This window comes from Microtus pennsylvanicus, chromosome 10, assembly GCF_037038515.1.
Source record: "Microtus pennsylvanicus isolate mMicPen1 chromosome 10, mMicPen1.hap1, whole genome shotgun sequence".
Taxonomy (NCBI): Eukaryota; Metazoa; Chordata; class Mammalia; order Rodentia; family Cricetidae; genus Microtus; species Microtus pennsylvanicus.
In genome coordinates, this window is record NC_134588.1 from 76,106,294 (window position 1) to 76,133,256 (window position 26,963).

A 26,963-nucleotide genomic window follows, 5' to 3' on the forward strand; every position below is an offset into this window, starting at 1 on the left:
TAAACACAATGAGATGCTATCTAACACATGCCGAGACATGCCTTGTAGGGTTAAATCTTTGCCCCCACATGAGATTCTGCTTCTAGTTTCTGCGGCTTGAAATGAAAGAACAAAGGCCATGGTACAACCCGGGTGTTTGAGGATAATATGCAATCACCCGGGCCGTATGCATGCCCCTCCAAATGCTTAAATCGCTGAGAATTTGCACATCATTTGTGATTCTAAGAAATCATTACCCCAAAGCTGCCATTATGATGAGCGTAACAGATGTACTTAGCTGATTTAATGTGAAATTCATAAATCTGAATTGCTTCCCAGCAAAGTTTCCTTAAACTTTTATTCGTGGCAGTGTGCAGGATTGTTTTGTTCAGAAACACAGAGAATGCCTTTGCTAATGATTTCTCATGAGTGTAATCCCAGCACCTTCAACAGCCACCATGATGAGGATTTCAGTTCCTTAGCAACTGGCCCTGAGAATGATAAACAAAGCCAGACACCTGAGGAAGCAGCAGGGACAGACTGCGATCAGTAAGGTAACATCGAATAGGAAAAGGGGTCCAGCGGGAACTCTACTTAAGTTCAATAGATTCAGCAGTGACCAGACCTGTTAAAGGGCAGAGGAGAGTAGTAAAGTAAGACTGAGCAAGGACTTAATCAAAGGTAGGGAATTAAGAGTGCGAAGTGTTGGACAGTGTAAATGTCATCAGGCAGCTGTGTCCGCTGGCTAGCCAATATTGGGGTCAGAAATCTACCTTCCCACAGGACTGTGATACAGAGCGCCTATCCTTCCTGGTGATTGCATTCCAAAGAAAGGCCTCTATATCCTCATGAAAAATACTTTTGAGCTTAGGAGATCCGCATTTTTAATTTACTTATTTATTTATTTTTAATTTTATTTTATTTTGGTTTTTAGAGATAGAGTGTCTCTGTAGCTTTTTAGAGCCTGTCCTGGAACTAGCTCTTGTAGACCAGGCTGGTCTCAAACTCACAGAGATCTGCCTACCTATGCGTCCTGAGTCCTAGGATCAAAGGCATGTACCACCACCACATTTTTAATCATGAGTTTTTTCTCAGAAAATGCTTTGGGAAGGAAAGCCAAGGAACTGCCATCAAGTATGGTGAGAAAAAATCTGAAAGGCCTTTCATGTGTTTTGAGTTCCTGGTGCTCTATGCCGGGAAGAGTCACTGTAGGAAAAGCAGAAAAGTTAGTATTTGCTCAGCTCTTCTCATGTGGGGCCAACAATTGGATGGAAACATACCTGGAGAGAGGCTACAGGTACTACAGCCTACAAGCCAGACTTAATGGAAAGCAGTCAGTTCTGTTTTCGGTATGATTGCCACACACTCATGTGAGGTAACTGCATAACTGTCCAAAAGGTGACCTCACTACAGTCTCCTCATCCAGCCATTGATAATAAGCACTCAGTTTATTTGTATTATTAATGGTGATATTAAAAGAAAAATTTCATCTATGTTGTTTCCCTTTTCTTCCCCTGACTTGATTAATATGATTCAAATTACAACGAGGAAATGAGTTATCTTCGGGGTTCCCAACATTTGAAAGACCTTCAGCACTTATGATTTTAAGGCCTCTTCCCCTCGCTTCTGTAATCTACTTGGACCCAGGAAACCTTTGTATTGGCACAGGGTACCAAGAGTCTCTACTGTATCTTTTCATCTGGGCTTTAGGGGATGTGCAGATGGCATCTTCTTGTATCACTATCACTGTTGTATAGGAAAAGAACATGAATTAAAAAATATCTTTTTCACTGCTCGGTTCTCTCTGATAGGCTCTACCCAGGAGACAGATGAATCAGATAAGAGTTTGGCTTGGAATTAAATCATAAATCTAACACATGAAATATTCTGAAGTAAATGAGACAAAGGGATATTTTGAATTTAGGCTTCAATGTCATTTATACTTAAGGAAAAGAAACTTTGGTATTTCTAGGTGGGAAAGGCAATTTATGGAGATATGAGCAGAAACAATATGGGATTAGTGTTAGGCTTGTTTTGCAGATTTTAGTGTCTTCCTTGTAATGGTCTGTTCTGTCCCTATAAGAGACAAACCTCGCCCACTCTCTTCCCCGCTCCACAGCAGAGGCGGGTGGATCTTCTGGCTTCTAGTCTGAGGTCCTTCCTTTTCTATCTCTCTCTTCTTCTGCCTCACTCCTTTCCCTCAACTTCTCCCCTTCTCCCGTCTCTCTGTTTCTTTTCTATCTGCCTCTCTCTACTCTTCTCCCTTCTCCCCTTCACCCTTTCATTTTCTCCTCTATTAGCAATATTGAGTGTCCTCTAACTTTCTGACCTTCACACAAGGTGGAAATGGGCTCACATTTTTGGACCTCCACAATTTTTCCTTTACTAATTTTAATAAAGCCTGTGCTTTTGCAGCTGGAAAGATGATTGCGCTTGCCTTAAATGAACATCTTTTTGTCTTTTAGAGTTATCCATCTTTGGTGTATGTATTTTAATCACACGTGTCCACATTTAGGTGCCAAGGGAAACAGGATTAAACCCATCTTTGACTGTTGACCTCTGTAAGCAAAGGGTTAAGGGAGAAAGTACCTCTGGGTTCTATGTCTCTGAGTCAAGCTTTTGTCAAAAGAGTTCATCTGTAATTAGATAATTTTTCATGAATAAATGTGCTCCTATGGCCACAATCTCTCCTAATTAAAGAAGTGGAGGATCACCAGGTTTGGGAATGCACTTTTTAATTGGTTTTGAGGTTTTTAAAAACTATTTTTAGCTGTATCAAAACATGATTTTTTATCAAATACGTCATCTTCAAGAACTCCTGGTAGAGTACAGTTAGATGTTTGTACATGTGGATTTCCTTTCCAACAGAAAAACCTACGCCACCTCTGGAGTTTTTTCCTGCCTTTGCTTGTTCTCAGCGAACTTTAACTCAACTTAGTCCTTATGGCAAAGGAATATTTTGGGGTCATGAATTCTAGCAGCCCACCACTTATGTGGCATTTCAGCAGAGTTCTAGGAGATAATCAGTATAAATGGCTGAACAGAAGTTCGGAGACCAGGAGACAATCAGCAGGAAAGTAGAGCAGCCAGCATGGCAGAGTGAGATAAACCAAGTGACTGCATCCTACACATTTCTGGCTGCCACTCAAGGGGTTAAATGAGCCAGGCCCTTTAATTCTACTAGATTGAGTGAACAAATGTCTTCCCACAGAGACATGTCAGCTTCAACCCTAGGAGGCAATGTGGGTGACTGCCAGTTTTGTAAAGTCTTTATGAACATTTCCTATGCAAATTTAATAGTAGAAAATAGCATTCTTTGAAATTCGTACACCTTTATTTGATAGTAAAACAAAATCTCTGTCAATATATTTCTGGTCAAATTTCCTCTTTGGTGAACTACGTGCCCACAACCTTTGCTCGCAGTTTTATTGTAGGAAGCAAATAGCAACTTAACTGCCATTTTTCACACTGTAAATTGAGAGGAAACAGTGACAGAGAATAGATATTAATTATTCCTTCAAAATGAACATTTGTGTGACTTCCACACTATTTTAGAAATTCATAGAAGGAAGCATGCAGGGAGTCTGTGCAGTTGCAGCACTGCCACACTGGAAAAGACTAGAACTTCTGGGTGGAGGAATGGTAAAGCACAATGGTGCTAGAGGTAATTTGGAAAGCACGTTTGCCTTATAAGTTTACATATATGGACAACATGGGTGCATGCACACACACACATTTCATTTCATTTCTGTCAAGAACTATGGGGCAATACCAATGTCAATGACACATTGGTAAATATGAGTGTACTGCAAGCAGTCTTCTCAGGAAAGGATGTACCACATAACTGCTCTGGAGGAGTAATGTTTATTAGGAGAACGGGTCTTCAGACTACAATGGAGCCTTGAGGTAGGAGAGAATCTGTAAAACAATATATTTAAAAAAATATACAATATATTTAAAACACATCAAACAAGGCCTTATATGAAAAGAGAGGCTTCTTTTGACGAACCAGAGAGAAGTGCCATTAAGATGGATAGGTAAACAGACAGAAGAAAAGAGCAATTGCTCTTCCAAGTAAGAATTATATGAAAAGAGTTGTTAGCTCCATGTGTATAGTGTGATAGGCTTATCGAGAGACACTACCATTCTGCTGGACTAATAGTCAAACTCTCTGCCTATTTTCAAAGATTTTAGGAGATAAGTGAGGCTCCATACCCCAAGCATCAAACTTAGTAAGTAAGTAAGCCATACTGTATACCATGTGGCCTCTGATTCCAGGCGTAGAGGAGTAGTTAGCCATTGTAAGAATATACAGTTGCAATTGCTGACTTCCCATCTCTTTGTAGCAGCAACTTCACATGGGGGGGGGGGGCTTCAGGTGAGAGTGTGCTGACTTCTTTAATGTCTGTGAAGTCACCCAGAAATTTGAACTGGTCTGGGAGCTTGGGAAAGTCACTTCCATTAGCAAGCTAGGAAAGCATCAGGCAAGTATGCATCTGTATATGGCAGTGGGGCAATGGGCCCTCAGAGGGTAGTTTGTCTGTCTACCTCATTTGGCAAAGTCTGGAAACACTTGTAAGTCTTGGAAGAAGAGTGGTGCTGGAATTCAGTGGACACACACCAGGGCCTCTGAGAAACATCTTCCAATGTACAAGCACCTCCCATAACCAAAAATTCTCTTCCCAAAATGTGTCTACTATCCCTACAGCTCATTAAGTATTTATGGGAAATATTTCATTCTACAGTCATTCAACAGGAGGTGAAACACTAAGTCACATGCTGTTCTAGACATATTGAATTCTGGCTACAAAGAAGAGTACAGTATCCCAGAAGTGACTCCAAAGAAGCCATTCTTTGCCTCTGCTTATACATAAATGATTTGTGACTTAAAGGTGAATTATTCTCATTAGTTGTGTTCTGGATGAGAAGGCACCGAGGATAGAGTTACGACTTATAGAGAATAGAGTTACAATCTACAGAGGATAGAGTTGTGACCCACAGAGCCATCGAGACAATAGCATGAAACTTCTCAATGGAGTTCATGGATCAGATAGATACTCATTCGAAATGGGGAGATCTGTTCTCACATAACACCAAGAGAGCATATCATAACCACAAAGAAAGGTAAGAACATTATATAGCCACTTTAAAGACAGGTTTATGGGTGAGAGTAGGAATTCAGTAGGAATTATGGGGAAATCAGGATCCCCTCTTGGGGACCTCTGTCTCATTGTAAGAGAACTTAAGTACAGACCCAAAAGCCAACTTGAGTATAATTTTATTAGAGTTTGAAAGAAAAACGACGAAGTGGGAAAGCTGTAAATCTCAGCCTAGAAGGCAGAGATAGAGAATAGGTGGGCCCAAATGGAGGTCAGCCACATGATGGACAAGCAGCCTTATGACAGGAGTGGGGTCCTGGAAAACCAGTGAACTCTGAAATATCAGGAAAAGCATGCTTAGAAAAGAGATGGAACTAAAAAAGGAAAGTCAGTGTTTCCTGAATAATTCTGAGAACTGGGTTGCCTTTCTAAAAGCTGTGGCTTGGCTCTGTTAAGTGACAGAGATAGGGGATGGAAATCTGGGAAGGAAAAGTGCATTATCGTGTTGAAGGGATCATTATTCCCTTAGTCCTTGAGCATGGCCTAAGTTGACAGTGACCTCATGAGGGGTAGTCCCTTAAAGGATTAACCTGCCCAACTGGAATGTTGAGCTTCTACTCAGTCAGAGATTTCATTCTCTTGATCAGAAGGAAAGGTTTCCTTTGGTGACCTCTAATGCTGTCATGACAGTTAAAAGACAATACAGAGTGCTAAGACATACAAAGAAAGAATGCAATACCTAACACATTCGTAATAACTTACAGGAGTGTATTCATTCAGTAATGCCTATTTAATATTTACTTGTTACTGGGACAATACCCATGGTTGGTGACCACAGAATATAAAGAGGCTAATAGTAGAAATGGGTATGTATTAGGTTTGGGTGTGAAGAGGTAAAGGGATTGGAGATAAGCAAGCTTAAGTGATACCACCTGTCAGTTGGGGGATTCATTAATGTAGCAGCTGGTCAGCATGGCCAGAGTCAAAAATAGGAAGCTTTAGTTGCACCAAATGAGACAAGGGATCCACTTTAAATGGTATCCAAGGAAAGTGTAGGTTCTGCCTCAACAGAAGAAATCTTCGTCAGTATATGTCTTACGTGACATTGTAGAGGTAGGGAAGTGGGGTGAAGGGTTTCTGACAAGAGTTGTTCTTGTAGCATAGAAGAAGGAAGCTTGGTTAATGCGTGACTGGTAAACTTGATCTGCTTTTAACCCCTGGACAGCGTAGTAGACTTTGGTTCACTACTTCTCTATGTAGGACCCGTTTTTTTCTGACAACATGTAAGTATATCCTATTCTATAATATGACCACTAAAAAATATGGGGGTAACCTCTGAATAATTTCAAAGGGAACTTTGAAACCTCCTTCATGCCAGTAATATATGAATTGAGTGAAGAGAGTAAGTTGAAGTCATTGGCATTTCTTGTCTGTTTAAGCCAGGAATCATTTCTTTAAAACATTTATTAATTTTGAGGAGTTCCTCTTGAAGCCTGAGTTCTTGCTCAACATATCAAATACTAACTTACTGTATCATGCACTCATCTTTACATCCACATACAAATTAAAGAGTTAATAAATATCAGCAAGCACTTGATGAGTAGTCACAGTGAGTCAAAATTTCCCTCATGAATGAACTGACCCTGTCCTAAGGGCATTCACTCATTACTACAGGTGATATTTACTAAATAATAACCTCTCAAGTGTGAGATCTAAGGTGGACTGATAGCTTCAGCCAGTGGAATGAGGGTGCTGTGGGAGCCTTCAGCAGGAAGGCTGGGGCATTGATACATAGAAAAATTTAGCTCTCTCCAAGATGAAGCCTTAGCCTGAAGCAGTAGCTGCAGGAGGCATCTGGCTGAGGAAGATGGAAAGGGGACTTGTGTCTGTGAGAGGGCTCTAGTTTAAATAGTTTGCTTTAGAGGAACTCTGGGGAACGTTGTTAGAGTTCTTACTATTAAGGCACACAAGGACAAAAATTCTCAAAAAAACAACAACCAAGTTGCTTTGAATTGCTTGCGTTTTTTTTTTTTTAAATAAGGGCACGCCCTTGCAGTTTTCCATCGCTTGGCTCCTCAGTTATACTGGTAATAAAGAACTTTGAAACATTCATAGATGAGCTAGGAGCGGTGTCGAAAGACATGCATTTAAAACTGTTCTTCAAACACCCTCCCTCCCACCTTTCTGGCCCGGGTTTCCAGAACAGGTGATTATCTGCTCTGTCAACATTGCTTTCCAAAAGAGGCCCAGCTTTTATTTAGCCTCCCGGCTCCCACTGCGTGCAGCACCGGGCCTGGGAACAACAATGTCATTGCTCTGCTACCTACACCAGCCTGCTTAATTTGACAGGCCTATTGATTCCTGCACAGCCCCAGCAGTTCGTTAGGAGCAAGGCAGCAAGGGGGCAGGGAACAGTGAAAGGCCTCTATGCCCACAGGGAACATTCCACACAGGAGGGTGATTAAGATGAGGGCTTCCCCCCACGAATCTACACTGTGTTGAAAGTAAATCATTCAGGCTCATGCTGAGGGCCAGCGAGTGGATGGCTGAATGTCCTTATTCACCTATAAATGGCACTCTATGTCTTCTACAAAATGAGTCTGTAAGAAAACATAAACACAAGACCATCAGGGTCTGAGGCAGAGAAAGCGCATGGAACCTACTACCAAACTTAGTGACACTTTAGAGGATATTCACCGGGAGATCCGGACAGGCAGCTGAGCAGAGCACTCAAATGTCACTTGAGAACAGATTTGAGAGCCAAAGGCAACAACGTGCAAGCCTTTAGCCCCTCCCTAAAGCATCAGGGGAAACTACAATAAATGCCGTTAATATAGAACACATGACCAAAGGTGCTGATAATAGGTAGTTACGGAAGGCTTGGTAGAGAGAAACTGGCAGATAGTGGTAAGCATTTCAGTGGTGAGCTCTCAACTGAGATACCTAGAAAGCTAAATAGAGACTAAGTTCTGTCTTTAGACTCTAGATTTCATTGCACGTGATTATGTGTTTTTTGTTGCTTGTTTCTTTGTTTTATGTATTCCCTCAAGAGTACATTTTGACCTACAGAGAAATTAAGAAGATGCTACTAATAGAATTTTCACATAATCTGTGCTTAGTTTTTCATAGTGGAAAATAATAATTTCTCAGTGTACACTATAATGCCAAAGTTGTAAAAATTTTAAAACTCAATACTTATAAATGTTTATTAAATTGTGTCATTAACTGAACCCAACTATTGACTGAAATATGAGATTTTTACCTCATCATTTATTTAATTCTTTCTTTGTTTATTATTTTTGTTTGTAGTATAGCTTCATCCAGGGAGCAGCTTGGTTTCCGTAGCTGTCACCCATCTTTAGCTTCTCCTTGCTCTTGTCAGTGTATCACCGTTCATCTGACTCTGTTGACTTGGGCAGGGCTAGTCAAGACTTTGAAGAATTCTCCTTGCATGGGGTTTGCTTGGTGTGTTCCCAGTGGTGATATTGGATGTTTTCTCCATGCAGATGCACCTGTTTGCATATCAGGCATACTCACTGGCAGTCTGATGCCTCAGTGCTGATGTTACTCTGCTTTGCTCCTGAGGTGGTATTTTTCAGGTTCTCTCACTGAGATTCAGATACTCCTTTCTTCCCATCTTCTACACAGAATACAGAAGTAGTCATCTATAGCTCATATATAAGTAAGAAGAAGGTATTTTTTTCCTGATTATACAAAATCTGCATGAGTCATTTGGATATTCGGGCCAGGATTGGTTTCTTCTCATCCACTCATTTACGTATTCAATAATCTCTATACCAACTCATAAATACACATTCTATATTTAGATTTATAATGCAAAGAGTTAAATACTGTAACTAGATATTTTTAGGAAAAATTATGTGCTCCAGAAACCAAGAAAAGCTTGATGTGGCCACCCTATTCAATATGCTAATTAATAGGTGGATTTGAAAAATGTATAAGAAGGGGATTGTTTTTAATTTAGCTGTACTGATAAATAAATAAATAGATAATAAATAAGTAGATAAAAAAATAGATGAGCCCAGTTATTCCACATTAGCCATGGATGTACAGGCATGAACTTTAAGAATAAATTCAAAAGAGAAGCAGGGCAAGATCAAGGTTAAGTGTTCCTGGTTCTGGTGTGGCCTTTAAGATTGTTCTGTCGATTCAGGTTTCTCAAGGTGATCTGGTGAAGTGTTGTTGCTCTCCTGGCTGCCAGTGCTTGAGAGGATTGCCTCTGGTCCAGGAGCCAGCCTTGCCCTCATGGATAAGGACACATATGTGCTCTGCTGCTTGTGAAGTCCAAGGTGACTTCAGAATGAAGACAATGAGTTACCCCTGTACTTGGGCCTCAAAGTAAGATGGAGTAAGTTAGGCAAACACTCCTTGAGTAATTAACATGTGAAGAGATAAGCGGGTGTCCCCAAAATAATAGAGACAGGCAGAGAGTTCAAATGAGAAGGCGGGATCTTTGTTTGCTTGCTTGCTTGTTTGTTTGTATTTACAAAATACAGGTTTTACATGCCCATTTCAAAATGATTTTATGTTGTGATCAGGGTATTTAGCCTTTGTACAATAGTTCAGTTGCCTGTGTCATTTGGATAGTAACTATCATCAACTGATCAGCTCTTGAAGTATTTGTGTTGAACACTACAGGATATTTCAGGTTTGTCCTGATAATCTGTCCTAATCATATAACCAGACTTTCTCCTAATAGCATCCCTTTTATTGCAGATTGCTGTTCAAGACAAGATCTGTGAGCTACAAGTGTTTCTTGGCAATATAATTGTTTTGCTTATAAGCCCTCTTGGCAAACAGATCACAGACAAACGCACAGCTATAATTTTTCATATAACCATCTGTATCTAAATGTAGCTAAAAATTCCTTCACATATCCTTAATACATATCAATCACTGCCTTTCATCCAGCCCCACCCAGTGCACTAGGAAAAAACCTGACTTCAGTAAACTCAGCCATGTACATAATTTTTCTTCCACAGGACAAATATCAGTAGGACCCAGAATTTAATGTGGCACCTGTGTCATGTGTCTGACATCTAAACAGTACTCATGTGCAGGTATCACCTTAACAAGTTGCCTAAGGCTGTATTCCTGCCCTATGTCTACCTCCCATAACTGCATCGTGACATACTTGTAAGACAGGTCTGGTCCTCTCATTAGAATCAGCATTGTTTCGTAACACCTCCATACACTTACATGTTATTAATGATATTAATACAGTTCTGTTTCCTTAACAAATCTAGGCTTTTGATGTTAATAATTTCCTCTGTAAATTTTGATAATTTTCAATTGTTGAAGAAGTTGGTTACGTTCATTAAAGTGTGAAGTTTTGGAGACACTGAGAAGCTAGTTTTTCATAAACTCACTGGTGCAGTGAGAACGGTCTCTCTTTTTATTTTTGTTGATAACCTATGATAGAGATATAAATTAACATGCATGTATCATTTCAAACTGTCAAAATTTATTGAATACTAATAAATTCCAAGGTAATATAGTGGTTATTAGCAGCAGATTGAAAAAAAACTCTCCTTTGTTGGTTTGAGTAATAATGGCTGCCCTTGACTCATACATTTGGGTGCTGAATAACTAGGGAATAATATGATTTGAAAGGATTAGAAAGGTTTGAAGGTATGGCCTTATGGAAATGGGCATGGCCTTGTTGAAAAGTGTATCACTGGGGATGAGATTTGAGATTTCAAAATCCTATACCAGGCCCAGGTTCTCTTTCTCTGCCTATGGATCAAGCATACTGTTCCAGCACCTGCCTGCATGCCACCATGCTTCCTGTCATGGGTAACAGACTAAACCTGTGAAACTTTAAGCAAGTCCCCAACTAAATGCTTTCTTTCATAAATTTCCTCACTCAGGATTTCTCTTCATAGCAATGGAACAATGACTAAGAAGTCCTCTTTCCTTGAAGGTCAGGGCTACATGAATGCATATTCTTTTATGCCAATATCAGTTACTAATGTCTGCAATAAACTACTATGACCAAAAACTACTTGTGAAAAAAAGAGGTTATTTCTATTATATATCCACATTGCAGCTCATTTTCAAATGCAGTCATGGCAGGAGCTGTGTTTGAGGTACTGATGAAGAAGTCATGGAGGAACGCAGCTATCTAGCTTGCTCCTCATGCCTGTCTGAGCCTGCTTCATTATACAACTCAGGACGAGCAGTCCAGAGATGGCATTGTCTACAGTGAGCTATGCCCTCTCTCATCAAGAAAATGTACCAAAGGCTTTCCCAACTGGCCAATTTTTGGGGGTCCTTTTCTTAAATAAGGTTCTGTAGTCAGGGTACCATCTCTCTTTATATGTTTTCTTCCAATAGATCTTCTGCTGTGCAATTTTATCTTAAATCATTCTAGCATATGATTAGTTTTGTTGTTTACTTTTTCTCTGCAAACTATGCTATTATTTTCTTCTTGTTTTTTATATTTATTGTTTTATATATTTAAAATAGAAGGGACATAACTGATTGAAGCAGAGACATACAGTTAAATAGGTGATCTCTTTTTGTGACTGGTTCACTCAATATGTAGGCCATACTGGCTTCAAACTCAGTGATCCTCCTGCCTACATCTTCGAAGTACTTTGATTGAAGGTATGTGTCATCACACCCAGACTAAATAGATCATGTTGTTTTCAATTTGTGTGTGATGTGTGAAGGCTGTACTTGTACATGTATGCATGCAATAGAATATGTATGGAGGCTGGAGAACAACTTTAGGGATTGGTCCTTGCCTTTCATCTTGTTTTGAGACAGAGTCCCTCTTTAGTTGTTTGTCACTCTGTACCCTATGCTAGACAGCCCATGTGTTTGCAGAGATGCTCCTTTCTCCACCTCCCATCTCACGAGAACAACAACGACATTGCAGGCTAAATGCAGTTACTAAAATGAAATACTAAGAGAGAAAACCCTTCTAAAAATAACATTGTGAAAAGAAAGTTGTACTTGCTGAACCAAGTGCCAAGAATTTTAAACAACTGTAATGTAACAATGTCCTGAATAACCATGCTTTATAAATATTATCCATACGCAAAACCAGTTAATAGGTAGATTTCATTCAAGACGTTGAACAAAGCTCCAATTTAGGATTCAAACAAATTGAACTAATGGCTCGAGTCTTTTAATGAAAATGCACTGTTCTTACAAAATGAATGAGTTGCTGACTTACAATGATTTCCTGAGAAAATAAAGATTCTTCAGGAAGAGTTGGCTCATCATTGCTTTAAGATATCCCTCTGAAATAAACTTCTTAATCTGCATTCTAAATCAATTATAAATTGGTTGTAAATTGGAGAAACAAGCACATTCTACCTTCCATATTTTTAAATGTGAGTGCTTGGCATTTTTTTCAATATTACACATTTCCAGATGGGGATAGCAAATATTTTTCCAGGGTTTTACTTTGTTTCTTAGAAATCATTTTTTTATACTTAGGGTAATTGGTTGTAGTTATTAAATAAAAATATTGTCCTGCTTTAATTTATGGATCTTGTGTCCTCATTAAAAGCATTTCTGTCCCTTAAGGCTATGAACAAATTACTATTCGTCTTATAAACTATTTCCTCATCCAGAGAGTTCATTCATCCAAATCTGAAAGGAACATTGATCTTTTATTTTATAATTAACCGTAATTATGTTCATTGCTACACAGATTTTCTTAATTTACATAATCTCTGAGATGTGTTCTTCTTTAATATTTTATTGAATTAAATTAATAAAATCCATATTACGTTATTGTTTATTAAGAAAACTTTTTAAAAGTTAACCCAGTCCATTTTTCTAATATATTTAGGATTTTGTTTCTGTATAGTTATTTAATTAGGCTTTTAAAAAATAAAACTAAAGCAAATTTACTCTATTTTTATGAATAGCAGCTGACCCACTTCCTCTTGCTGCATCCCATGTTTTTCCTTCAGACAATGCTACATGTACTTGTTTATCATGTAATAAAAGTGATCAAAATGCCCCAAATTCCTCCAGGGCTGTATGCTGTGCTATTAGCTGTACTGTGTACTTTTGAGGTTGTTCCAAAGTATAAATATTTATGACTTGCTGGGTTGTTTTCCATTATATGAAATATCAATCTTTAAAGGTAATCTTGTATAGAAGTACAAAATTGTACTTTACTTGATGTTATTGCTGTTATGCATTTTATCCCCATAATTTTCAAATAATGTCTTTATCCATCTTGCATGATTCTTATTTTTATTGTTTGTTTTGTTTTTGAGACTACATCTTACTACACAGCCTAGGCTGCCCTCGCACTCATCAGGCCCAAATACTGGGATGACAGGCATGTCCCACAACCTCCTCGTGGTCTTTTCTCTGTTGTTTATAAATATACGCCTTTGGAAGTCGGATGGCTGTATTTATTGCTGGTGTGTAAATTTGTCTTTTCATGTTTACATCTAGCAATTCAGGGCTCCTCATCATTGAGGTTTTTGCATTTGTCACCGCAATTTTCCTCTTCTGTGTACCAGTCTTTCCTGCTATATACCTGCTTCAATAGTTTCTCCTTTTTTAATAGTTTCTATACATTTATGTCCTGGTATTGACCAGTGTAAAAAATTAATTAGCCTTCAAAACTCCTTACTTTCGACAACCAGAGTGGCAGTTTTGTATTTTATCCTTATCTAGGACTGAGGGCTCTAATACCATGGTAAAGCATGTGCAAGGCTCCAGATTCAATCCTCAGCACCAAAATAAAAAAAATTAAATTACACTTGCTTTCCTTAATCTTTTCCCTTCTTCTTACCTTTAACCTGCAGTTAAATTGAAATTAGATGCCCTTAAGTTTTACATGTGGTCTAAAACAGATTTTTTTAGAAGGAACTTCTAAACTACCCCAAGCTTTACTTTTGTTTTTTTTTTCCCTCCTTCCTTGTGGTCACACTGTTTCCCTTGTCTATTGTTCCCAAGTCATTCCTGGATTTTACGTAAATATAAGCCTATAAAGAGAAGCTACCAGTTGGTTAGAGATAAACTCTTGAGTTAAAACATAAGGGGCATTTTTTTTCTTGATATCTGTTTCTTTTCTTATATTTCTAAGAGAGAGAGAGAGAGAGAGAGAGAGAGAGAGAGAGAGAGAGATGAGATGAGATGAGATGCATAGCCTTTTTATCGTTCTTCTGGGAATCTTCAGTGCCTAGCCCTGGTATTACTAGTCGCCCTTCATCATGTACCCACCACTCACAACTCTGCATGTGATTTCCTACAGTACTCAAAGGTGGACAGGCATCCTGTGACTGCACTGGAGAAAATGATGGAGTCAAGCTTTGTGGGTCCCCAGTCATTCCCCGAGGTCCCTTCTCCTGACAGAGGAAGCCAGCCTGTCAAGCACCACAGGTACTGCTAACTAATCATGTTGGGAGTGGGTGAGTTCACCTTAGAAGTAGACACATGCCAGGGAATGGCTACAGGACCCACAAGTCCAGAAAAGGTAACTGATCTTGCTTCTAATATGGGTGAGGATTTCCACGCAGGGAATATTCAGTCAGTTCACAGCCAGGAAGCAAATTCTTCAGTTTTCCTCAGCAGTATCACCTTCCCTACAAAAACATAAAGGAGCTTTCTTCAGAGCTGCAGCTACAGACCAGTAAATGAAGCAATTGCACTGTGAAAATCTATTAAAAGTGTGAATTTTTTTTTCTGCCTAGCTTGCTTGGTCACTGGTTACAAAGCTAATGTCTAATTCTACTCTAGGCAGCTGATGTGACATGTGCCAATGTTCCAAATGTTCCTCACAAAAGAAAAGTTTCCAGAGGCAAATCCTGCAGAGTATGCTCTTTGAGCCGGCAATATATTCTGTTATCAGAGAAGCACCATCCTTTAGTGTGTGTGAGCTGATCATAGAAACTATTTCTTTGGGGATGAAGGCCAGCTACAAAGTCATTTGTTTCCTCACAGGAAATTCGCAAGCTGGGCATGTTCTCCAAAATCTTTTCATCCACATGGTTGTGTCTTCTATGTGAGGAATTTATTTTTAAAAATTGATGATGTTTTGTCCAAACCAAAGGATAAATTTGAAACTAATACTAGAATAGACACTCTGTTTGTGTGTACTAAAATGAACATTTTTAATCTGAAAAAGGGACCCAAAGAACGAATATTCATTTTCTTAGTGATAAGCAGTTTTTATATTTTCAAATCATACATTTATATCATATTATATATATATTAAATTTTTAAATGTTATATCAATTGTTTCTAGCAATAGATGATAGTGTTCATCTTGTACATTAAGATGAGAGAAATACACAATGAAAGAGCTGATTTCCTACTTTCCTCCCCCAAAGACTATACTTTCCTGACTAAATTTCCTATGAGATTTTCAGTTATTCTAATGCTGAGCTCACTAAACCGCAGAAGCTGATGGTGATGTTGATTCCCATACCTCTTTAGTAGATAGATTCTAGGGTACCACGGATTTGACAAAGAAAAGAATTTAAGTATCTTCAGTGTAGAATTGAAATAATTTGGCGTCTGGGTAGTTACATCAGTTCTTATTGGCAAGTCTGTGGTATGTCATAGCTTGCATTTTCAGAATTCCTGTTAAAGCAGCCTTTTACTTCACTTGACCTCAAGGAAGCTGCCTTAATTAGAGAAGTGACATCCAAAATTGCTCACCTTTTATAGGGCAAATAGTTTCTCAAAAATGGTATCATCCCACGCTTATTTTGAAATGTATTATAGTAGCTATATACCCTGTCAAGAAAAATTGTATAATATTACTCTGCAACATATTATAGCAAAAATATTTTGAACTTGAGAGTTTTAAATAATGGCTTCTGCCATATTAGAACTATAGCACCACCGTGCCCAGTAAATTTTTTTCAGTCTCCCATCCTTAGCTTTGTTCTTGGTTTCTATATCTCCAAGATGAAATGAGGGTATCTTTAAAGGTCCTTCCTTTTGTTTTCTGTTTTGTTTTGTCTTGTTGCTTCAGTGACATTGCAGTATCTGTTGACATAGCTTGTCTTCTGATAGATGGGGAAGGGTTGATTTATGAAGTGCCTTTAGAACTTGAAATTATAGTTTAATGCATCATAGCTTTTGTTTTTTAAAACATACAATAGACAGAACAGTTTCGTGATTGATAACCTGTATACTGATTTATATATCCTTCCAACCGCTCCATAATTTCCTGAATGCCCCTCAGTTAGAAGGCCTGAATCTCTGATTGATCAATAGGTTTACAACTGATTTTGAAGATGGGTCACTACTTCATACCGGTAGACCTTGTTTTGACAGTTCAGCAAGCTATGAATAATTAATTTCTTGTTGTGCACTGAAAATATGACTCCTTTAGATGCCTTATTTATGAAACAAAGCTATTAATCCAAAACTGTTATTTCTAATGTTTAATAAAAAAAAAACCTACCTGTTGAAAAAAAATATTTGAGACATGTCATTTTAGTGAGTTCTATTTTGGCAATCTAACTTCCTCACAATGGCATCAGTGTCAGTTGCCAACAGCGATGGGAGCCCAGAGCTTTCAGTGAAACAGATAAGCCTTTGCATTGCCAGTTATGGCATAGTAATGTATATAAAACGTGGTGTTGTGAACCTCACATGTTTTGACCTCACAGGACACTTAGCATACTTGAACTCTTTCATCTCGGGTGTGAGACCACACACATACTTTGCTTTGGCCTCTTCCCTCCCCGTTCTCACCCGTCACTTTATCTGAACAGCTTATATACCAGGTGAGCTCCAGTCTTCCCTGTTTTCTGGCTTCTGGTCTAGCAGAAGTACTGGTGAGGGAGGAAAGGACTGGGAAAATGAGGTCAAAGTCCTTCCATTCCCATCCTCAGTTATGTCCCACTCTGGTCTTCTGGGGCCACAGTACCTGCCACCTGACTTGGTCCTTCCAACACTACCTCTATTCTGGAAAATGTTCCCTCTCCTTGATAGGATTGGTTTCCTATTGTTAGTGGTATGAGGGGCAACAATGTCTTCTGCAGCTTCATCTCTGTTCCTCCCATGTAATGGCTGCTGACCATGCCTCTTATAATCTCCTCAACTGGTCCAAGTTAAAGACGTTTTGATTTCCATCCAGAATTTGGACACAATTATCTTCCCTAGTGACATGCTTCTAGCAGTGTAGGGACCTGAGATTTACATCCAGATGCAGCTCACTCTGGTGCCAGATCTCCCAAATCCTAGATCCTAAATCATGTGGGATTAGACAGAAGTGGAGGTACAGAAACAAAGTCACTGTTCAAGAGATGTTGACATAGAGATTGAATGTGATGACCATGTTGTTAAGCATTTCAGGAATTCAACCTATAGTAGATGACATGGCTAAGAACTAAAATATCATGAATGACATGATTTTCTGTATGTGTAAAACTGAGAAATTAATGTGGACCTGCCACCTTACCAGAACCACCAAGATGACCGTTAGCACTCAAATATCAATTTCTCAAACTTCCAGTTAAAATATTTGCCAAATTTGCCAGGTATAGCAGTGCATTTCATCAATCCCAGCACTCAGGAGACATAGATAGGCTGATCTGTACGAATTCAAAGCCAGCCTGGTCTACACAGCAAATTTCAGTCAGCCAAAGCTACATAGTAATTCCCTAAAATCAATGCCCCCTCTTTTTAATAAACACATTTTATATGTATAAAATAGCAATAATGGTAATGGAAGAAGTGAAAAACCCCAAATGGTAGAACAATAGGGGTATAAAGGCTTTGGCAGGCTTTCCCTCATGGCTACACTGCTGAGTTTTGAATATTTTTCATCCTGGCCTATAGAGTTGCAGTGATATTTTTAGATTATGTGAATGCAGCATGAGATTTTAAGCTCACTGTATGCTCATGACCTGTCTTCTCATAGAACACTAAAGTTTGAACATAGGCAACTCTCTCAGTAATATGGGAAAGGGAATTGATAAAGAATCTTTCATCAACTTTAACTTGTCAATTTATCTTTATAGAACCCAGTTCTTTTAATATAGTCTATGGATATGGGCTCACTTTGCAAAGGCCTGGGATATAGGTCATTTATGCTTTTTGTCCTTGATGGCCTCTACAATGGTCATTTGGGAGTTTGGATGTGTACATCCAAGAAAATTTAAGTAGGTTCTTATTAAAAGCAAACTCAAATGAAGACTGATGAAAATCTGGGAAGGTAAACTGAGAAGTTAACATATGTTTGAAAAATATTGTCAATTAAAGTAAGGTCTGTTTATCCTATCACTAAGAAATGGAAATTTCCCCATAAATCCCTTCTGGCCTTCCTATTTTCAGTTCTCATCACTATCTAATCAGGGCTTTTCTATTCCAATTTGAAGACAGCTCCTATGGCTTGGGAAGTTAGGGTGGGGACCAAATTGCCATCCTGAGGCTGCCTTAAACCCATTTCTGTCTTAGCTAGAAAGCCAGACACAGGGAATTCTAGATCTCAGTGCCTCTACCAGTAAGTGAATTAAGCAAATTCCAAATTTAACGGATTGTATTTTTGACATTGATAGCATAGAACTTTAAGGATGAGAGGTATGAATTCAATGTCCAAGAAATTTGAATGGCTTTTTAGAGGCCCTTATAATCTCTTTGCTTTGTTGGTTTTGTTTCCCCAACTCAGCAGGAATATTTCTTCTTGCTGCAGTCCAGGACAAAGGAGTGGGATGCTGCACAGGAATACCTTCAGGAGGACACCACCCTCACCCCGAAGCCGACTGGGTGGGATTGTAGGACCAGCATATCAGCAACTGGAAGAATCAAGGATCCCAGACCAGGATACAATACCTTGCCAAGGGTAGGTCTTTAAGGGACTTACTAGGGAGACTCTTAGAAGTCTGTCATTAGGTTAGTAGATAACTGTTTTAAAAAATCATTCTTAGGAAGAACAAAGTATCCTTTCATCGATAATATAAAAAATATATTAGCCATGTGGTGGTGGTGCACGATTTTAATCTCAGACCTTGAGAGGAAGAGACAGACAGATCTCTGTGAGGGTGAGGCAGGCCTGATCTATAGAGAGAGTTCCAGAATGGACTCCAAAGTTACAGAGAAACCCTGCCTTGAAAAACAAAAACAAAGAAACATATGTATATATATATATATATATATATATATATATATATATATATATGTTTTATATTCATGACTTCTGATTAACAGTGTGAATCAAACCCTAAAAATTAACCTGTAACATAAATATATCTACATCCATCCAGTATTCTTCAATGTGAGGTTTAAGTAAAGTATTAAAAGAAGAAAACCACAGAGAAACCTTTAGAACTGAAACGTCTTCATTATTTGCGCTATAGAGATATCAGGGATTTGGACACCATAGTTATTGCCTACAGTACAAAGGTACCAAGTCGTCTAGGAAGTACCAACATACATAGGGCTCAAAGTATACTAAGTGGAATGCAAGATAGGTTCTCATCACAACTCTGCTCTTGGTGTAAACCACTCAGTCACACATGGAATAAGTAAAAGTAGCTTACCATTAAAGTTGGATCCCTGTCCTTTATGACTTGTGTCAATTTTAGAAAATGCTGTCATCTGAGCTCGAGCTTTATTTAAATATAAACCTCCCAAAGGTCGGTGGCCAGGTCAAAAAGGGAGTATTAAGAATCTATGTCAGATACATGGTATCCATGGAAACAGTTTTTGCCATAAACAATTCTCACCATGCTATCATTAATTAAGAATTTAGATTTACTGTAGGTATTTCCATAGTCAGGCTCTAGCTGTGCCAAGTGGTTGACTTCCTGAGTGATCTAGGCTGGGTTTCTATGTAGTTTTGGTCCAGGTGATTATTTCAGATCTTTTGTTTCAATCCTGAGAACAAAGCAGGTAGGAAGTCCGGTTCAGAGCCTTGCAATTCTCTTTTCTGCTAGATATGGAATAGATGGACTATTGCTCTGTCCGATTAAGCATGGCATGGGTTTCCCTAAGAAGAAAGGATCTTTGGAAATTGGATCCAAGTAGCCTATGGCTTTACTTTTTAATTTTGGAACAATTCCAAAAGGACCATTCCTTCACATTTCTGAGTGCCTGCAAATGCAGGACAGGAACTAAACTGTCTAAATAAAGTCTGTGATGCAAGTGAGGATGCAGTCGGCATTTTACATGCCCTTACCTGTGACAAGGGGTTGACATTTAGCCTGTATTTATATTGACCCTGTTTATAAACTACTTTATCAGTAATCAATGGTGATTCACAGGAGTCTGTCCCTGCCCACACATTTTCTTGTTTACAGTAAATATTAGCATGTGTAATTATCTTTTATTCTAATTGTTTTCCCTCTTGGTCATAGTGGCTCTCACCCCAAATGTTATTGATGCTAAGAGGTTCAGAGCCTGTAGCAAGTTGCAGTTTGAGTTACACATCCACAGACCTTCCAGAGCTCAAAGGTTTTCGTTTCCTGCCTCCTCTTTTCTGTCCTGGGTCAGCATAGTTGTAATTTTGTATTGACTCAATGGCCACTGAATTAGCAATCGTCTCTGTAGCTGGCTGGCCACATGAATTTGCTCAGTGTCGTGGGCACCCAGTGTTGATCAATGTTGACTCTGTTCGTCACTCTGGCCTCAGCACAATGAATCTCAAGAGTAATCTTATTCTCAGTCTTAAAAACAGCTCTTTTCCATTCCTGGGGGATGGACTGTCTCTCAGGACTGCAAATGAGGTTGGTAATAGAATTTCACAGCTCTCATTTTTCACATCTACCCTTAGCCTGAAAGGTGGGTGAATGAATTTGCAAGATCCACTGGCCATATGTTCCTATTTACCAAACATACGGTTGTTGTCTACTAACTAGGCTTCATGTACGTTCCTTCCCTTCTGGGTAGGAAAGCCTGCATACTTGAATACATCATCTACCATAGCACAGCAAGACCTTTAGAATGGGGTAGATAGAAGATTGAGGATACCTTTCTCTGACTGATGCTCTGGGCAGTGCCATGCCTAGTAATAATGCACAAAGGACTGTACTGGATGTGTCAGGCCAATTATTTGATATATTACAAGCTAATAAAAAGGAATAGATTCAGAAAAGTCAGGTTGACATCTTCAAACCGGTCATGATCCAAAACACAGTTAGTTCCCACATCATCTAGTTAGCAACTTGATGCATTTTACATCTTGATATTCTTTGAAGATATAACAAAGAGGAAAGCTTAAAGGGCTATCTCAGTGTGGTATTGGTCCTATCAAGAGAAAAGTGAGTTCATGTGTTAGCTTTCTGACCAAATTAATTATGAAACCAGGAAATGGATGTGCTGAAAACACAGCAATGGCTGACAGTGTAAAATGGAATCACTGGTTGTGTGGATGGTCAGTTCTATATACCTGCTATATGCCTAAACACCACTATAAGCCTCGCCTCAGAAATTAGATCTCAAGAGACAACAAGAGAAACTAAGTCATTGGCTTGATTCCTGACTTACAACAAATCAGTCGCTAGTTATTGCCACCTTTTTTGACTCACATGCTCAAGGGGGAAAAAAAAAACGTACTTTGTGGCCTCTGATTTCTTTGATTGATGGTAGGGAGTACAACCCAAAGGATTACAATGGCAATGAATATTTTCAGCATCGAACTGTTAAGGAATTGTTGAGATTCTAGATTTTACAGAGCTCTGAACAGCTTCTATGTTACAATCCCATCTATAAATTTTGATTCCACTTAAACACTTGCTGAAATATCATAGCTGCAACTCTTCACAGCAGCCCCAAGGAAGACTTGCGGGTCACCCGTGATTCTGGTGCAAGAGCATGGCCCAGTTGTTTAATTTAAAATTTACAATTGTTTGATTTAAACCTCATAGCATCACCAGCTCCCAAGTATCCAAGTAGTATAAGAGATGATATTTTTGTTTTGTGTGGTACTGAACCCAGGCTTATATTACACTAAGATTATACTTCCTTTGAGTTTTACCACCAGCCCCTATGTGCTTTCGGAATTTGGAAAATTCAAATGAGCTTCCATTTGTCTGAGAGTCCAAATTACATAGTGATGTGGGCTTCTTATTCAAAATTAAATCAACTCTGGAGAACTATTATTCTTTAATGACCTCTTCACTCTGTAGCAAGAGTCAATATTCAGTTATTGCCAGTTACATGTCTAGTAGTTGGCTTGGGAAATGACCCAGGGTAATTAATTTCAATTCCCCTCTCTCATTTAAGTCCTTAATTCAGTGTCAGGTTGAATATGTGGATTTTTGCAGTTTGACATTAGTTGCCTTTGAGCTTGGCCTTGCCACATTGCTGAGTCATCACAGCAAATAGTTACAAACATCTTCTGTGACATTCACCATTTTCCCAGCAGAATTTATCTCTTGCTATCACGACCACATTACAGCTTATTATGTTTTATCTGTAGATCTACCCTGATGACATTGATAAAGATATGGTGTTATTCCAGTCATATTTCTTGGCTCTTTTCTTTACATAAATATCTGAAGGCATATTTTATGTGTGTTTGTACATTCTGAAAGTGTAGTTTCAAAGACTAAAAAAAAGGGCCTGAGGTTTGCTCATTCTTATTAGAATTGATTCATGAATCTGACTTTCTGTTATATAAGACAGAGGTTTAAGATCCCATAAGGAATATTCGTATGCATGGCTGTATAAAATTAAACAACCAAAGGGATGTTATAATCTAGCTTACCTTAGGAGGTTCCTTCATTAGCTGGTTCTGAATTTTATAAAGACAACTTGACACTTGAATTCAAATCCTTCTGTTGCTTATGTAGAAGTGTAATTTGGGGCAGGTCATTTGAATGCCCCTTGCAATTATCTACTCCTTCATCACATAAAAATGATAAACTAATTTTTTGTGAGATAATTTGAAGAGAAAGTGATTTTCAAGTCACTGTGCAAATGTTAGCTGTTATGTCTGATATTGGTTAATGAACTACATAAAGAGTACTTTCTTTAGAGGTATATTCATTCATTAATGTGTTAATTAGATCAGGGTTTATTGGTCACCAACTCTATTCTGGATTCATGGAGAAAAGACACAAGTGCTATTCACCAATCTTTACTCAATTCTGGTGACACTACCCCCATTGTGACCTCACAGTAGAGACTTCTTTGAGCAGCTACTCAATACGTTTCATTGTAACTATTCTTTACATACATAAAAACAATTTTTATTTACATTACAATATAAGCCAACGATATTAAATCTATTAGACTTATTTGACTTATGCTTACATGTTAATGTTTACTATTTAAAGATAAAGTCACTAAAAGTGTGACAAAATCTACTATACAAAGTCTGTTACACCTGTTCCACTCCAGACACTGGAAAGATCAAAGGAAAAAAGTCACCATAACTGAGCAGTTTACAACTCAGATCCTGGAATCCTTAAATTACCTGGGATGGCATGCTGGTATTTGTGACAAGCCATTGCTGAACATCAGTGCTCTTTTTTTTACTGTAGGGACACTGAAGAGCCCTGCTATGTTGGGAGGATTATAGGAACACCCTTTATATTCCCCCTGGACAGGCAGAGGGATTGGGCACCCCTGGTTTGATCCTATGGCTCAGCAATGGGCCAGCCAGCACTAAGGCACTCTATCTACAGGGCAAACTGTCAACAGCAGTTCAATATACATTTCTTGTGTAAAGCAGAAGTTTCAAGGACCGCGATACCTGATGGTCAATAATGGACTTCCTGATGGCTCTCAATTATGGTGACCACAGCAGTCAATCAGAAAGACCCAGGTCTGAGAGGGTGGAAGAGTTATGAGTGAAGTAATGCCGTGGTGATGTCCTGTTTGTCACGATGGAAAAGGTCACACGTGCTCAATCCCCATTTACTTTGTATTCTAGGATAGAGGTCAGGAAGACTATATCCCATCTGCCTATACAGCTGTGGTGTGTTGAAAGACCCCTGGACTTAAAGTAAGAAGATCTGGGTTTGAGTCTCAGTCTGTCACTTATTTTTCTGTGTGACCTTAGGCAAGTCACTTGACTGATCTGAATTTCAATTGACTTTTCTGTCCGTGGGAGCGTAGTATCCGTCTCATGGGGTTTCTGTGAGAAGTCAGTGAGATGGTGCATGTGGAGGACATTCTGGATGGTATGGTTCTCAGAGGCACAGCGGAGACCAGAATATGACTCTCTTCATCTTTTGACAGGTATGCATCCAATGGCTTAAGAACCCAACAAAGCGCATCCATAAATATGCAACTGCCTTCAAGAGAAACAAACCCCTATTTTAATAGCTTGGATCAAAAGGACCTAATGGGTTATTCATCCCCAAGGGCCAACTCTGTGCCCATCATCCCTTCGGTGGGTCTAGAAGAAACCTGCATGCAAATGCCAGGGATTTCTGAAGTCAAAAGCATTAAATGGTGCAAAAACTCCTATTCCGCTGACATCGTCAATGCGAGTATTCCAGTCAGCGATTGTCTCCTAGAAGAACAACAGGAAGTGAAGATATTGCTAGAGACTGTGCAGGAACAGATCCGGATTCTGACTGATGCCAGACGGTCAGAAGACTATGAACTGGCCAGCGTGGAAACTGAGGACAGCGCGAGTGAAAACACAGCCTTTCTTCCCCTGAGTCCCACGGCCAAATCAGAACGAGAGGCACAATTTGTCTTAAGAAACGAAATACAAAGAGACTCTGTGTTAACCAAGTGACTCGAGATGTAGGAATCTGTGCATTCTCTGCTTTGCTCAACAGGAAAGAGAGGAAATTAAATACAAATTATTTATATGCATTAATTTAAGAGCATCTACTTAGAAAAGAACCAAATAGTCTGCCGCCCTCATATCATAGTGTTTTTTAACAAAATATTTTTTTAAAGGGAAAGAAAAGAAACGTTTCAGGAAGGATAAAGCTTACCACTAAAGCTTTTGGGGGAGGATTCTGAATCCACTTTCAGTTAGCCCCAACACTGTCCTCTTTGGCTCTTGGAAGATTTGGCCAATTCCAACCTCTGGTCCCATAGTGCCAGTATCTGTATGGAAAAGAAACTGGTGTTCACCTAGCTTCAAAGACATGCGCTATATCCCAAGAAAGGATGTGCCGGTGAGCAGGTAGCCCTGGTCATTTGGCTCTTGAGTTCCAACCCCTAAATTTCTATTCATCAATGCTCTCACCACAGTTTATGTCACGTCAAGGAGTGGAGTGCTTTGTATTTGATTTTTAAAGTCTGGTGGGAAAACACGAACAGGAAGAAAGATGGAAAATAGGAGTAACCTGGTTAATCTTAGCTACTCTCGTGTGCCATCTTTCTCTGACATTTGAAAGCACAGAACCTCAGAGCGAGATGGGAAACTATTATAGGAGAAGAGATAAAAAAACAAAAACACAAATGACAATGTTGTGCCACTAAAATTATGCTAATAGAAATGTTTTTTTCTTGGAAAGTGTTTAGAAGCTCTGAAAGGGCACCTCTCAGTGTGTGTGTGTGTGTGTGTGTGTGTGTGTGTGTGTGTGTGTACCTGTGTGCATAGGTATGAGCTTGCGAGTGTGTGGACTTGCTCACCCAAGCACATATGCTGTATGCACATGTGTTCCTTGTACGTATGGGTGTGCATGTGTGTGCATATTAAAGCTTGCAAAAATTTGTTCTCAAACATCAGGGAATCAAATATTCAAAAGAAATTTTCCCTCCTAAATCTTTTCACTTTAAAACTTTCCATTAAATAGAAATTTGGTTAGAGAGTTCTTGAACCAAGGTAACTTGCATGGTGGGGTCTTACAAAAACTCTTGACGAGGTCTAGACCCTTTTCTGATGTGAATACTTTTTAAAAGAACAGTCTTTGGGTTATTGATATCAGTATCACAAAGCAAATTAATGGAAGATGTGTTTATTTTGAATCTTTTACTTAAATTACTGACACAAGCCAATTATCAAATTAACAGGTGACCATTTTAATTTCTTGTCATCCTCATTGCTACTTTACAGTAAGTTTGCTCTATGTAGACAGAGGCTCTAGCTTCTCTGTTTAACATGGAAGGAATAAATTGTTGAAAATCACAAATCCCAGACTACTCAGTTCACAAGCAATGCCCCCCAAACAATAAATTGTGTTGTATGTTCATTTGGAATAAAGCAATATTTTTACCACTGCTAAGGTGAACTGAAAACCTCCTGAAGATGTGTCTGTTTTTATTTTCCCTTCTTTTTATGGGGCATTCAAGGAAACTAGTGTTCCCATATCCAGTCTTTATCTGATTATTGGTGGTGTTGTTATGTTTACACTGTTTAAATAAAAAGGCACAGTATTTGAAAGTACATAAAAGATTGCTTTTACTGTAGTTTCGGGACAGCTTGGTTAAAATTTCAAAGATTTGGTTTTCAGCAGAGAAAATATACAGTTCTTGCTTGAGGTAAGTTATTTCTGTTAAACACATTGCAACTTGTTATCTGCGAGCTTTCATTGATAACAGATAAAATCATCTAGGGAAAAGGGAGAGCATTAAAAACCTAATCAAAGCTGCTTAACAGGCATCTGAGGTCTCGTGTTGAAAACACATTGATGGAACCCTCCATTTTATCTCATAAAAGTTTTGGGTCATCATTAGTTGCCATCATAGTTTTGAATAAATCAGGAACATTGTTAATGTTTTCAAAAATTGGAGATTTTTAATGTTTTCTCGCTCAACTTAGTTTTCATTTGAACATGGTTTCTAGTAAAGAACATCATAGAAGGCATTTGAAGGTCTGTAAAATCCTGAAAGTTGAGCAACCACTGAAACATTATGTTGTTTTTCACAAACAACTATGAGACCATGCTGGTCTATTGAGGTCAAACTTGTTTATATTTTTTTATTTATTTGTTTTATTTTTCTTAAAATGTTACCTATTTTTTATCTAAAGTATCCATTTATCTACCTAGGAGGGCTGGTATTCTCAGCAACAGA

The 26,963-nt window shown here is 38.7% G+C and overlaps 1 protein-coding gene across 9 annotated transcripts in view; it reads left to right on the forward strand.

Moving 5' to 3' along the window:
• Positions 1 to 26,335, forward strand: part of Nrg3 (neuregulin 3) — a 977,464-nt gene extending 951,129 nt beyond the window's left edge. For 2 of the 9 annotated variants that reach the window (XM_075988673.1, XM_075988674.1), the window contains exons 7-10: positions 14,332 to 14,459; positions 18,730 to 18,879; positions 23,914 to 23,985; positions 24,222 to 24,853. In XM_075988673.1, coding sequence (XP_075844788.1) covers positions 14,332 to 14,459; positions 18,730 to 18,879; positions 23,914 to 23,985; positions 24,222 to 24,729 — 858 coding nt within the window. In that variant the 3' untranslated portion in view covers positions 24,730 to 24,853. Of the gene's footprint in view, positions 1 to 14,331; positions 14,460 to 18,705; positions 18,880 to 23,913; positions 23,986 to 24,221 lie in introns of all 9 variants that reach the window. The other 7 variants (XM_075988677.1, XM_075988679.1, XM_075988670.1 and 4 more) reach the window with 6 other exon arrangements.
• The last annotated feature ends 628 nt before the right edge of the window (positions 26,336 to 26,963 follow it).